The sequence below is a fragment of the Hyperolius riggenbachi genome, chromosome 2 (genome assembly GCF_040937935.1).
Source record: "Hyperolius riggenbachi isolate aHypRig1 chromosome 2, aHypRig1.pri, whole genome shotgun sequence".
Taxonomy (NCBI): Eukaryota; Metazoa; Chordata; class Amphibia; order Anura; family Hyperoliidae; genus Hyperolius; species Hyperolius riggenbachi.
This window is the reverse complement of record NC_090647.1, coordinates 533866682-533881681: the sequence shown is the minus strand read 5'-3', so window position 1 is coordinate 533881681 and position 15000 is coordinate 533866682. Positions and strand designations below refer to the sequence as shown.

The following is a 15000-nucleotide window of genomic DNA, read 5'->3' as shown; positions in this document are numbered from 1 at the left end:
CAGTAAGATTTGTCAGAAAAGAAAGAGTTAACACAGCTGAGGGGAGAAGGGAGGACTGTGGGACTAAACCAGCAGAGATCCCAACAATGGCCCACAGAAAGCGGAGCACTTATCAGCACATTGTCATGTAAACGGACTATTTATACATCTGAGGCACAGAATGCAAATGGCTGCATTGCAAAAATTAATATGCGGCTTTCATCTGCTCCCGGCATCGCGGTCTGAGGGAGGCGAGCGCATTAAACAACATATCATAATGGAATATTCATTCTTTGTAAGACAAATCCCCCTCAGAAAACAGCAGATTGCTCTTGTTGACTGATGTCAGCACTGTGGGAAAACTGCTTAATATTGTCCTGGTAATAAGACCAGCTTCTCCTACAGGGATAGGATTATTCATGAGAAAGAACACGACGCTCTATGCAACCGGTACTGGAAAAGGTCGGGGGATGATGGACTGTGGGGCACAAAAATATAAACAACTAGCCAATCAGGCCCGTTTAACAACAAGCGCTAGGTTACAGTCTCCGTGCGCATGTCACCCACACATGTGTAATCCAAGGAGGTAAGAGCTACAGCTTAGTACCACATACACTACTAATAGTGCCAATACGTTGGAGCTGCCCCTTCTTAATAATGCTCTAATGTAATCCACTTAGAAGGAAGCGCCTGCACAACAGTCACTAGTAGGCTAAACCAGGTTCACACTATGCTCAAGGAGTCTATAACATTGGTTGAGGGTATAGTTCCACTGAACTCTTCAGTATAGGCCAGTGGTCCTCAAACTAAGCCCCCGGGCCGAATGCGACCCCCTGAGGCTTTTTTTTTGGGGACACCTGGTATAGGCAATATTCAGTCTTCAACACCTCCTAATACCTCCACCAACACCCTGGGAGCAGACACTCACTGGATAATAAGAACCCCAATTAGGTCTAGTTGCACATCGGGAGAGTTAGTTAGGCACCGTTTAGTTTGGCACCAGCTGGCACTTGTAGACCTTCCCGCCGCGGGCTGGTGTGCACTTCCAAATCCTGCTGCAGACCGGGACGCCGTTCGGTTCACCCACGCCGTTTGCCGCTCTCACTTCCACATCCAGACTCTGCCTGACATGTTTTGTGACGAATGACTCATCAGCCTCTGATGAGTTATTTGTGACGAAACATGTCAGGCGGAGTCTGGATGCGGAAGAGAGAGGGGCAACCAGCGTGGGTGAACTGAACGGCATCCCGGTCTGCAGCAGGGTTTGGGAGTGCACACCAGCCCGCAGCAGAGGACTACACGTGCCAGCCGGTGCCAAACTAAACGGGGAAGAACCCTGTATACCAAACTCTGTGCTGAATTTGAAGAGCCTAACTTGTGAGTGTAATGCTTTTTTATTTGTAATAAATGTTTTATGGTTTTACGCTATGTGAGGCATTTTTTCGAGGTTATGTCACTTGGAACTCTGAGCCAAGAAGGCTGCATTGGTTGAAGAGGTGGATTGATTGTAGGAGGTGTCACCCACAAGCCTGTTTGCAACCCCACGGCCGTGAACACGCACATGGCCCCGGCACTTACGGACGCAGACGCCTACGGCTTTATCAGGTAGGATGGGCCTACCTTGAGACATCAGGTGGGAACAATGACAGCACTGAGTTACCTGTGATTAATCTGGACCTCAAGAAAAAGCTACAAAGCAATCCCCCCAAAAAATACAGCTGCAAAGTCTTTTTTTTTTTTTTTTTTTAGAGGGGTCCCAGAGGATCGGGGAAGCCTCTACTGCATCCAGAAGCTTCCCCTTACTGACGCAAGAATGTAACCTTTTTTTTACTTTATGCTAGGTACACACCATACAATTTTCTGGCAGATTTACCTGCTAGATCGATTATTTCCAACATGTCCAATCTGAATTTTGATCGATTCTCTAATCGATTCCCATAGAACTGAACAGAAATTGATTGTAAAATCAATCGAACTCCAGAGCCACAATAATCCACGCCCTGCACCGATGAGGATCAATCAGTCTGAAACAGTCTGTATGGATGTTGGCTTAATTTGGCTCATTGCATTCCAGCGGTTCTGGAGGTGTGTTTAGCTTTACATATATATAGTGGAGGAAATAATTAATTGACTCCTCACTGATTTTGTAAGTTTGTCCAATGACAAAGAAATGAAAAGTCTCAGAACAGTATCATTTCAATGGTAGGTTTATTTTAACAGTGGCAGATAGCACATCAAAAGGAACATCGAAAAAATAACCTTAAATAAAAGATAGCAACTGATTTGCATTTCATTGAGTGAAATAAGTTTTTGAACCCCTACCAACCATTAAGAGTTCTGGCTCCCACAGAGTGGTTAGACACTTCTACTCAATTAGTCACCCTCATTAAGGACACCTGTCTTAACTAGTCACCTGTATAAAAGACACCTGTCCACAGAATCAATCAATCAAGCAGACTCCAAACTCTCCAACATGGGAAAGACCAAAGAGCTGTCCAAGGATGTCAGAAACAAAATTGTAGACCTGCACAAGGCTGGAATGGGCTACAAAACCATTAGCAAGAAGCTGGGAGAGAAGGTGACAACTGTTGGTGCGATTGTTCGAAAATGGAAGGAGCACAAAATGACCATCAATCGACCTCGCTCTGGGGCTCCACGCAAGATCTCACCTCGTGGGGTGTCAATGGTTCTGAGAAAGGTGAAAAAGCATCCTAGAACTACACGGGAGGAGTTAGTGAATGACCTCAAATTAGCAGGGACCACAGTCACCAAGAAAACCATTGGAAACACATTACACCGCAATGGATTAAAATCCTGCAGGGCTCGCAGGGTCACCCTGCTCAAGAAGGCACATGTGCAGGCTCGTCTGAAGTTTGCCAATGAACACCTGAATGATTCTGTGAGTGACTGGGAGAAGGTGCTGTGGTCTGATGAGACCAAAATAGAGCTCTTTGGCATTAACTTAACTCGCTGTGTTTGGAGGAAGAAAAATGCTGCCTATGACCCCTAAAACACCGTCCCCACCGTCAAGCATGGGGGTGGAAACATTTTGCTTTGGGGGTGTTTTTCTGCTAAGGGCACAGGACAACTTAATCGCATTAACGGGAAAATGGACGGAGCCATGTATCGTGAAATCCTGAACGACAACCTCCTTCCCTCTGCCAGGAAACTGAAAATGGGTCATGGATGGGTGTTCCAGCACGACAATGACCCAAAACATACAGCAAAGGCAACAAAGGAGTGGCTCAAGAAGAAGCACATTAAGGTCATGGAGTGGTCTAGTCAGTCTCCGGACCTTAATCCAATAGAAAACCTATGGAGGGAGCTCAAGCTCAGACTTGCACAGAGATAGCCTCGAAACCTTAGGGATTTAGAGATGATCTGCAAAGAGGAGTGGACCAACATTCCTCCTAAAATGTGTGCAAACTTGGTCATCAATTACAAGAAACGTTTGACCTCTGTGCTTGCAAACAAGGGTTTTTCCACTAAGTATTAAGTCTTTTATTGTTAGAGGGTTCAAAAACTTATTTCACTCAATGAAATGCAAATCAGTTGCTATCTTTTATTTAAGGTTATTTTTTCGATTTTCCTTTTGATGTGCTATCTGCCACTGTTAAAATAAACCTACCATTGAAATGATACTGTTCTGAGACTTTTCATTTCTTTGTCATTGGACAAACTTACAAAATCAGTGAGGGGTCAAATAATTATTTCCTCCACTGTATATATATATATATATATATATATATATATATATATATATATTTACATATTAAGAGGGACAAAGTCCTGAAAGAGGGACAAATGAGGAGGAAAAAGGGACAGAGCTACCAAAGAGGGACTGTCCCTCCAAAAGAGGGACAGTTGGGAACGATGTCTGTTTAAAGAGACACCCATGCTAACCTAGAAATAAAAAACACATATATAAGCAAATAAATACTACTTTTACTTACATAACAGATGTATTGTGCTATCCATGTAATGATTCCTGTGAATTTTATAAAGGAAAAGCAGAAAATCCTATTCTAGGCAGTGGCCATCTTGCCAAGCTAATGCTGACATCATATCCTCCCCGACTCTTGTTTCCCTCCTCCCTTCTCTTGCTCATTGTGTATTCATTAGCTGCCCTCCTCCCAGAGTCTTCAGACACTCCCACTGAGGTGTATACTAGGAACTGCACTGTCTTTTTTTTTATTTACACATCCAATCACTGAGTCCCCTCAGCTTTGCTTGTAAACAAGTGATCAGCTAGGCAGGGAAATAAATGGAAGAGGAGGAATATATTATAGATAAAAAGAACTCCCAGCATTCAACTCTTTGGCACTGTTTGGCACTTGGGCCAGTGCTCATAAAGTGTGTGATAACTACAAACCATAACAGCAGAAAAAGTTTTGCGAGTTTTGAATGCAGGATTAGCATCTTTATCACTTAATACACTCAGACCAATTGCTGTTAAAATTTGATTTTTATGGTGACAATACCACTTTAAGAAGGCAAACTTCTGTTTTGCAGGACTGGTTCAGTGTTCTCTGTACAGTGCTGCTTATCAGGGAAGGGTTATAGATATACAATGTAATGTTCAGAGCCTGGTGGTAGACTGACTGATTAGCTGCTACATAAGTATACAGGAGTGATTACACCGCAGCCTTGATGAAAGCTCTGAGGAGTCCTCAGTCAGAAGTCAGAGAATACAGCAGCAGATACCTCTCCCAGCACTTCCTCCATAATACAGGCGGAAACCCGACTGCACAAACATTCCTCATCCCACGACGCAAATGGGAAAATTGTAATTACTGACCTTTTAATTAACTCTGTGTCTGTAAGACAAAGGGGTCTGCAACAGCCTAAGAGGATTATTGGAGATCAGCCTTGCTAAAATCAGGCGATATGCGCTGAAAGCCACCTCCACAGCTCTGCAAGGAAAAATCATACTTCTTCCAGGGCTGTGTAGTCAGTACAAAAATCATCCCATTTTGACTCCTCAGTGCTCAGTTTATGAATCCACCAATTCCAGGTACCCAAAATTGCTCCAACTCATTGACTGCGACTCCTTAGTCTAATACTTACCAGGGCTGAGGAGTCGGTACCAAAATCATCTGATACCGTCTCTTTGGTTTATGAAACCTCCGACTTCAGTTACCCAAAAATCCCACAGCCCTGCAAGGCTCTGACAGTGCAGTGCAGTTACGCTTTACAAAGTCGTTTTTTAGCAAAGTGGACAATGCAGCAGACTGAACAGACGAATCACAACCAGTGCAAGAGAAGTCAGGATTCCACCTGGAAACGAGCAGAACTAAAGGGAACAAAGGAGTCCGGTACAGAACACGGGTACAATGGCCATATCACTACATGGTGGGGTAACGAGAGCAAGTACACTAAGATGCCAATGAAAGAAAGGGTATTGACTTTATTCACTATACCACAGCAGTACATCAGGACACTCAGCACCCCACTATCTCTGAAATAGGCATGTTTCCATGACGATTTAAGGGCATAAAGAAATTTAAAGGTGGATTTCTTCAAACTACAGACCTTCACAACCGCCCGTAGGGCGGCCGTTCTGATGACAGTTTGCCCATGTGTACAGTCTGTCGGCAGGCTGATAAGGCTGGTTTTGACTGATCCGCTCGGTAAGATGTAAAGTAAGAGGTAAAACACTGTTAGTACTGTGTTTTTGTATTACATTTTCTGCTTTATTTTGTTCCTAGTTTTGTTCTCCTTGCTATCCTGTAAGGTTTTTATTATACACACAACAGGAAATGCAGTTGCTCTTCATACCCAGTTCTGTCCTTCCCGCTCCAAAACCGTCATAAACTCTCAGATAACTGGAGTGACACGAGTCCACGTCTTCTATATCGAAATCTCCGAACTTGAGCAGAATCCTTTCGTCTGGCTTGACTTGGATTTTCCACTCACACACGGTGTTGTTGGGGTAGGTTTTGGGATAGTTTTTTGATGTGAAAGTCCCACTTTCCGGGCCGAAAAAGGTGTAGCCGCAACCATCGCCTGGAACACAAAAACAAAGCTGTATAAGCAACACACTGAAATGGGAGTACTTCAGAAATAAAGTGCCACGCCTTGAACTCTAACTAAAGCTGTAATAATACATTTACTATACAGTGGCCTCAATTCACTAAGCTTATCTCCTGTCTTTAATAACGTTTCTAGAGTTGTTACCATGGTGATAAGGCATGTAGTATTCAGGAAACATTTTACCTCAGGCAAACCTAAAGTTAACTCTTCTGTCTATAAGTTAACTCTCCAATCCTTAAAATAACTCCAGAGTTAAAGACACGCTGTTAATTAACTGCGTGTGAAAATAACTACAGAGGAGGTAAATTAACTACAGAGGAGGTAACGTAAGGAATGAAGAGATAAGATAACTCTCTTACTGTGTGGAGGTAAGTTTTCTCTTGCCTTATTATCTCCAGCATGATCTTAGTGAATTGAGGCCATTATGCTTTAAAGAGACACTGAAGTCTCGTCTTTTACCAGCTTTCTCCTTATAATCCCGTTCAGCATGATTGCTCCACTAAATTCGCCGCATCCCCGCGGCAGATGAATGATTTATTGCCTAGTAATAGACCAGCAAAGTTCTACGACTTTGCTGGTCGCAGATTGTGCTGCCCTGACACGCAGGGCTTCTCTTCCTGGAGGGGCAGAGCTTTGAGCTGTAGCTCAGCCTCTCCGCAAACAATCTCTGCCGATCTCCGCCTCCTCCCCTCCCCCTCTCAGTGAAAGGAAGACTGAGAGGGGCGGGGAGAGGAGGCGATCAGAGGAGATTGACTGCGGAGGAGGCAGAGCTACAGCTGAAAGCTCTGCCCCTCCAGGAAGAGAAGCCCGGGAGCTTTGCAGGGCTGTATGTCAGCTATAAATCATTCATCTGCCGCTGGGATGCAGCGAATTTAGTGGGGCAATCGTGCTGAACAGTATTATAAGGGAAAAGCTGGTAAAAAACGAGACTTCAGAGTCTCTAACCACTTCACCTCCAAGGGTTTTTCCCCTTAAAAAAACAGCAATTTTCACCTGTCAGTGCTCCTTCCATTCATTCTCCTATAACTTTATTACTACTTATCACAACAAAACAATCTAGAGCTTGTTTTTTTTCGCCACCAACTAGGCTTTCTTTGTGGGTACTTTTTGCTAAGAATTACTTTATTCGAAATGTGAAAAAGAATTAAAAAAAAGAGAAAAAAATTCATTATTTTATTTCTCAGTTTTCAGACATAGTTTTAAAATAGTACATGCTACCGTAATTAAAACCCACACATTTTATTTGCCCATTTGTCCCGGTTATTGCAACATTAACATTTTTTACCTTGTACAATGTATAGCACCAATATTTTATTTCGAAACAAAGGTGCATTTTTTCAGTTTTGCGTCCCTCTCTAATTACAAGCCCATAATTTATAAATTAACAGTAATATACCCTCTTGACATACGTATTAAAAAAGTTCAGTTCCTAAGGTAGCTATTTATGTATATTTATTTTACATTTTTTTTACCCAAACATTTTTTGGGTAACTATTGGGGAGTGTGGGTGGTACGGGGTTTCATTTTAAATGTTAAAAAATGTAATTTAATAAAAAAAAAAAAAAAAAAAAAAAACTAAAATAAAAAAAGGGTGTAGATTTTTGGCCACAAGACATCCTTCGGCATAACGTCCCTATGTTTAGTATTACTACACAAAGTGGAAGTAATGCGTGGATGCGTAAGGATTGGTTTAGTGAATGGAGGTGGCGGTCATTCTCATGCGGACTTAGATCAATGAATGGGAACTGTGGGGGGGGGGGTGTAATTGAGGGACACGGACAGGCAGGGACGTAGTAGCTTTGTCCCTGAAAGGAGATATGGCATTTTTGCAGGGAAGTAGTTACTCATCCCGGGGAGGGGAGGTGGTTAAACATAGCCTCTTTGCAGTAGTATTTCTAACAGTGCCTACAGGAACACGCCACGTCACACAACAGGCATGAACAAGAGTTCAAATGACTGCGGCACTTTGCGCGGGAGTCGTCAGGGATCTTAAAGATTTGATCTGTGACTGTAAAAGCGTCATTCACCTAACTGCAAACTCATACCCACGTCACAGAGATCGCTGGTTGTCAAAAGAATCGTGAACAAAATCGCAATGTGGTTATGAGCCTTTAGGCGTCCAATCGGCCTCAAGGCCCATTCCCACTACACAATTTTCCCGATGACCAGCGATCGTTTCCGCAATCTAGCACTGTGGGTACAGGTGCATGATCACGTGGACAACGTTTAGTGACGCTCGGCGATAATGACCTCCACAGCAGATCAGATCTGTAAGATCCCCAGACGGCTCCGTGCAAAGTACCACGATCGCCTGACTTCCTGTTTGCGCCCATCGTGCAACGTCACATGCACCCGCCAGCAGGAGGATGGATCGGGAACGTTGCTGGATCCATGTACCTGCGTCGTTAAGGTCATTATTCAAAGTTAGTATGCTGTTGCTTATATCTTAGGGCAGAAAGGAAGTTCTGAGTTGAGGTCCACTTTATGTGTGGACGTACCTGTAGCAACAGCTTGTAAATGCTATTGCTTTATGGGGCTGAAGAGCAATACATTCCCTCCAGCTAAGATGTCTGGACAGATTTACAGCCAGTCGGAATAATAAACACAGACAGACCACATCCCATTTCCTAAGAAGCTGCATCAAAGAAAGCACTTCTCCCCCCAAGTGACACCAGCTCATCAGAGTACAGCTGAGCCAATAGAGAGTTCCCGAGAACATGGGAGATATTCCCTGTAACTTTACCCCTCACGCTGTGTGGGGGGCCTGCGTAGATACAACACAGCAAGCACTGTGTGACATAATGGTACGGAGGGCAGCACAGATGCAATACAGAAAGCACTGTGACATAATGGTAAGGAGGGCAGCACGGATACAACACAGCAAGCACTGTGTGGCAAAATGGTAAGGAGGGCAGCACAGATACAGCACGGCAAGCACTGTGTGACATAATGGTAAGGAGGGCAGCACAGATACAGCACAGCAAGCACTGTGTGACATAATGGTAAGGAGGGCAGCACGGATACAACACAGCAAGCACTGTGTGGCATAATGGTAAGGAGGGCAGCACAGATACAGCACAGCAAGCACTGTGTGACATAATGGTAAGGAGGGCAGCACAGATACAGCACAGCAAGCACTGTGTGACATAATGGTAAGGAGGGCAGCACGGATACAACACAGCAAGCACTGTGTGGCATAATGGTAAGGAGGGCAGCACAGATACAGCACAGCAAGCACTGTGTGGCATAATGGTAAGGAGGGCAGCACAGATACAGCACAGCAAGCACTGTGTGACATAATGGTAAGAAGGGCAGCACAGATACAGCACAGCAAGCACTGTGTCCCATAATGGTAAGGAGGGCAGCAGAGATACAACACACTGGGTACCATTAACAATTCTAGATTTTCCTCAGATGCGATCATTTGATAAGATTGGCATGATCGTAAGTAATCAGAAGGTAATGATTGATTGTTCGCACAAACGTTTCGGAATCACCAGGGACCCCTTTATCAAGGGAAAAACCTGCTCAAAGGAAAAAGACTGTCTGCCGCACACAGGGGCAAACATAGGCGGCTGTCTGGGTGAATTTACCTCTCTGCCCTCTGGGATGTGCTCTCAGTAAAGGGACTGCAGCCGATTAGTAAGCCCTAAGGGCTCTTTCACATTAGGGCAGACTTTGTGCGTTAACGCAAATGGCAGCCGTTTGTGTTAACCAAGGTAAGATGAAAGTCCATAGACTTTTATTTTACCTTTCACACTCGACGCTGCGTTTCGATGCGTTGCGGTTCCGACACACCCGGGCGCAGTTTATCCTCCAACGCACCCGCGAGCCGGCGTTTTCCGTCGGGTTTAATTACCAGCTACCGCTGCTGATTGCGTCGCACCGCAGATACCCGACGACACGCCGCAGGTAGACAACGCGTGCAGGAGAACGGCTCCTGTTCGCGTTGTCTGATGTGAAAGAGCCCTACTGTGATAAAAAGTACAACTAAAGGCTCGTACCCATGTGCAACTTTTCCGTACAACCAACCGCATGACCAAGCCATTGCACAACTTTTATTTTCCACCAACCAACCAATTGAACCACCGACTCATTTATATATGGGGCCAACTGCACAATATCACAATCATTTCACCAAGTACAAATGGGGGGAGGGGGGGGGGGTTGGTTGTAACCGGATTTGGCTTTGGCTCATACAGGTTCTGGAAGAATGGGGGGATAATGTCCGGAAGTCAAGAGCCGAGACTGCCATACTACTGGTGGCACGTGGCAATCATCCGTCATCCCTAAGGAGGCATAGGGTGGGGGAACAGAGGGAGGTGAAGGTTCAGCAGTGATGACCCAGTTTTTCATGAAAGAAACCTGCGGTGATGCCTGACGCTGTTGAGGATCCCGATTGCTGACATCTGGCAGAGCTGGCCAAGGTGTTCCAGTCCAGAAGGTGCAGTAGTGTTCCATGGTGGGTCCCAACTCCTGGGCAGCATTAAGCAGGGCTGGTCAAGATAATATGGTTGTCACAGAAGCGTCCAGCTGTGGCGGCCCTTACTTCCAGTTTAGTGGTTGGCATCATGGAGGGGCTGAACCAGAGGTGCCCCAGCTGCGGTAGAGCAGCAGCTGATGGATGGATGGAGTCGGCATCCAGAGAGGCCAAAGGTTTCCTGAACAGCGCGGTGTCTTCCTACCCACGTGGATCCCTGATCTCCTGGGTAGCAGCGCTGGACACCACAAGGCCTGTACCTGCTCAGACAATAGGCCCAGGCAGCAGCAAGGTGGAAAAAACTCCAGCTCCCAAACTCCCCACGACCCGCACCAATGTACCAGGCTAAACCGGACCACACTGCACACCTTCAGGGGGGAAAACAAGGTGAATCGGTAGGGAAAAGAAAGGAAAAACAAGAAAAAGCCAAAATCTTGTGGCCATGGCTGCCAATTAAGGTGCCATCTTCCTGAACGGCAGTTTATATAGATCGATATCAGCCCAACAGTCCTGCGAATCAAACCGCTTGTTGGATTGGGCAAACCTCCTGTTATCAGTCGCATGTCTAGTTTGCCACATGTTCACATGCCCAACTATCATCCAACAAGCCAAGTTTGGACGGGTGGAAAAGTTGCACGTGTGTACGAGCCTTAGAACACCAACAAGGGACCAATGGGCTCAGCTGAAACGCAGATCTCTCACCGACGCACTAAAGGTGGCCACTAACGACATAATTTAGGGAATGATCGTTACGAACGATTCTTCACATGAACGAATGGAAATGATCGTTTGTTTAGGAGATTTTTGTCCATTAGTGGTTCCAATCTGATCAGATGAGTTATCTGATAGGTAAATTCTTGTTCTTGAATTTCCTCTGCTGGAAACCCATGTCTGAAATCAGCTTAAAGGACAACTGAAGTGAGAGAGATGTGGAGGCTGCCATATTTATTTCCATATATACCAGACAAGATCAGCTGCATGCTTGTTTCTGGTGTGATTCAGACAGTACTGCAGCCAAACAAATCAGCAGGGCCGCCGGGCACCAGGTATTGTTTCTCTCACTTCAGTTGACCCCTAAAGTGTACAAAATCAGATACTTACTTTTAAGAGAGGGAAGCCTCAGGATCCTAATGAGTAATGAGGCTTCCCTCGTTAGTCCTTGGTCCCCCATTGCTGAGTGCACCTCCCCCCCCCCCCCCCCGTAACATTGGTCCGCCAGTGCATGTGCAGTAGCTGCAGCCATTGCACGCACTTGACCCAGGTAGAGGAACTGCTGATGTGAAGAGGGGGGGGGGGGAGGCGCGCTCACCAATGAGGGGCTTGTTACAACCGAGGGTAGATTCATTAGAACCTGAGCTTTGGCTCTGGTTCGCTTTAAGCACCTTGGGTTGGGTTACTGCTCTGCCCACTTGTGTTGGTGCCCATGCACACAGCGCAATCACTCTACCCAGGAAGCAACTGCCAAACATCATAAAGGCCCACATTTCCAAATAATCTTACTTGCCAAGACAATGATGACCTTTTCAGTGCAGCCCATCTACGCGAGGTTGTGTTTGGCCCGCCGCCAGGAGCCCTGCTTTAAGAAATACCCGGAGACCAAATATATTTTGTAATTTCAACCATAAAAGTAGAAACCGGCAAATGGGCTTAAACACAAAAAGAGATGTTTAGCTAAGTCCGCATCCCACGAGCAGTCTATAGGCGCTCAGCTATTGAGGCTGGAACAGTTATGCAATTATTTAGGGAGTAACAAATTACATTCATGAGAAGGCGTCCCGTGGACAGGAAAACATAGCGGCAGCGACAGGAGGCTCAGAGCTCTATAGATCGCTCCCGGAATGCTGGAGCGTGGCCAGGTTCTTGGGCTTTCCTCAGGAAATTACATAACTAGGTATTTTTGGATTCCTGCTTTTTTTCTCCTACAACAAAAATAAGTCGATTCACTTTTAGTGCCCTTTGTTTACAAGCTATTGTTTTCAAGCTTGGTCTATTTATAGAGATCATTACACTTTCTCAACAAAAAGAGTATCTCTGGTATGTGCTCCACAGGAAGTTATCTCCCTCTTATATTCAGGGCCTGCGAATAAAAAGGGCTGTCAATAGGTCTTTAACTGTATAGTGCAGCTGAGCCCTGGATAATATTATAGATTAGGACAAAACCCCCCAGAAGCTCCCAGGCTTTGCGCTAATCCATCAGCGGTGCAAACGCATAAAGGCTTTAGTCGTTAAGGCTATCTAACCATGCGCGCACCTCATCTACAATTTTACAGCAAACCTTTGAGTGGCAAATTTAGTGCTGCCCCTTACGCTTCTAAAGAGACCTATAAAAATGGTGATGGACTGTATGAGCACAGTATCAATGCCCTGGGGAAATACTGGTGGCCTTCTCCACTAAAGCCTGCTTCAGACCAAATTAGACACGTGACCATCTTCTATCTAGACACAAACTTGATATGAGTAAAACAGAAATCCTTTTTCCACCGTCTTTGTCCACGTCTTTTCCCGATAGAACAATAAATGTTAATAACATCCCTATAACTTCAGTTCCCAAAGCACGGGGCTTACGGGTAATATTTGACTCCTCTCTCTCGTTTATGTTCCTCACATTCACTCCCTAACCAGCTTCTCTCATCTCCAACTCAAAAACATCTCTCATCCAAGCTTTTCTCACTCAGATCGCAACTAAAATGTTAGTACATGCTCTTCTGTCTTGTCTGGACTATTGTAACATACTGCTTTGTGGACTACCAACTAACAGACTAGCACCGCACCAATCCGTACTGAACTCAGCTGTTCGTCTCATTCATCTTTCTCCCCGCTCTTCCCCTCTGTCAAGCTCTCCATTGGCTACCAACTAACCAGAGGATCCAGTTCAAACTCTTAAAGAGACACTGTAAACTCAAAAAGTTCCCCTGGGGGGGTACTCGCCTCAGGTGGGGAAAGCCTCAGGATCGTAATGAGGCTTCCCACGCCGTCCTCTGTCCCACGGGGGTCTCGCTGCAGTCCTCCGAACAGCCGCCCGACAGACCCGACTGTTAGTTCAATATTTACCTTTGCAGGCTGCAGCGGGGGCGCTGTTGCGGCTTTCGGCTCCGAAGTAGAGGGAAATACCCGATCTCAGTCGGGTCCGCTCTACTGTGCAGGCGCCGAAGACTTGCGCCTGCGCAGTAGCGCAGACCCGACGGCGATCAGGTATTTCCGCCTATTTCGGTGCCGAGAGCCGCCACAGGACCTGCGCAGGAGCTGGGAAGGTAAATATTTACATCGCCGCTGTACGGAGGGCTGCAGCGAGACCCCCGAGGGATGGAGGACGGCGTGGGAAGGCTTATTCCCCCTCCCGAGGTGAGTACCCCCCAGGAGAATTTTTGATGTTACAGATTTTCTTTAAGCTACAGACACACGTTCAACAAGCGCACAAATGTGCACACGACCATACGCATGACCTGGCATACCTCACGTCCGGACAGATAAACGACCAGCTCATTTACATACTGCGCACGCAAGTGGAACGACGGCCTAAACATTGAAAACAAGTACAAGTTGTTAATCGTCTTGTACACACACATCAACTGCATGATATCAGACCAACAGTCATGTGAATAGATGCGACCGTTGGATCATTGGAAACGCCTGTTATCAGTCGCTCGTCAAGTCGTTTGCACGCGTACACATGCCTGATTGTCGTCCAACAGTCTAAAACAGACTAAAGTTGATGATAATTAGGCAGTTTAATTGAGCGCGTGTACGGGCCTTACCCTACAAAGCTCTCCACAATGTCTACCCTACACATCTCCTCACTAGTTTCCATATACCAACCAGGGCTGTGGAGTCGGAGCAATTTTGGGTGCCTGGAGTCGGGAAAAAAATGCACCGACTCCTAATGAATTTAAACTCTAATTAAAATAGAAAATATGATCAAATGTTTTATTTCTCAAATAATAGTCATAAATAATGTATACATACAGTAATAGCTGTGCTTAGTCCACAAAAATGAAATAAACCAATCAAAATTAGTTACTTGTGCTGCTTCAATAAAGCAGTCCCCGTATTTTTAAAGTCAGATATACACATCTGATTGTGACTGTATATATGATGTGTACACAGGAATCTCTTATATATACTAAATAACGTCTATGCTGTAAGTATAAAGCCTGATGTGTAGCTGTGTCACTAATAGAGATGGTCAATGAGATGGAAATAATTATGCGTTGATGCAAATGTACGCACGCTTTGCTCATGAAATCAAATAATTTGATATGTTGTTAAAATTTGGTTTGGTGACTACGAATTAAAGGGTAACTGAGACGGATGAAAAGAAAAGTGTTATACATACCTGGGGCTTCCTTCAGCCCCCTTCAGGCTAATTAGTCCCTCGCTGTCCTCCTCCACCACCTGGATCTTCTGCTAAGAGTCCCGGTAATTCAGCCAGTCAGTGCTGTCCAGCCGCATGCCGCTCCCACAGCCAGGAGCAATCAGTACCCGTGCAATAGTGCTGCGCAGGTGTAGTA

At 45.4% G+C, this 15000-nt stretch overlaps 1 protein-coding gene across 4 annotated transcripts in view; it reads right to left on the bottom strand.

Moving 5' to 3' along the window:
- The window catches only part of DCBLD2 (discoidin, CUB and LCCL domain containing 2), a 133017-nt gene that overhangs the window by 82863 nt on the left and 35154 nt on the right, over positions 1–15000 (bottom strand). For all 4 annotated transcript variants that reach the window (XM_068270677.1, XM_068270679.1, XM_068270680.1 and 1 more), the window contains exon 2: positions 5758–5985. In XM_068270677.1, coding sequence (XP_068126778.1) covers positions 5758–5985 — 228 coding nt within the window. The remainder of the gene's footprint in view (positions 1–5757; positions 5986–15000) is intronic.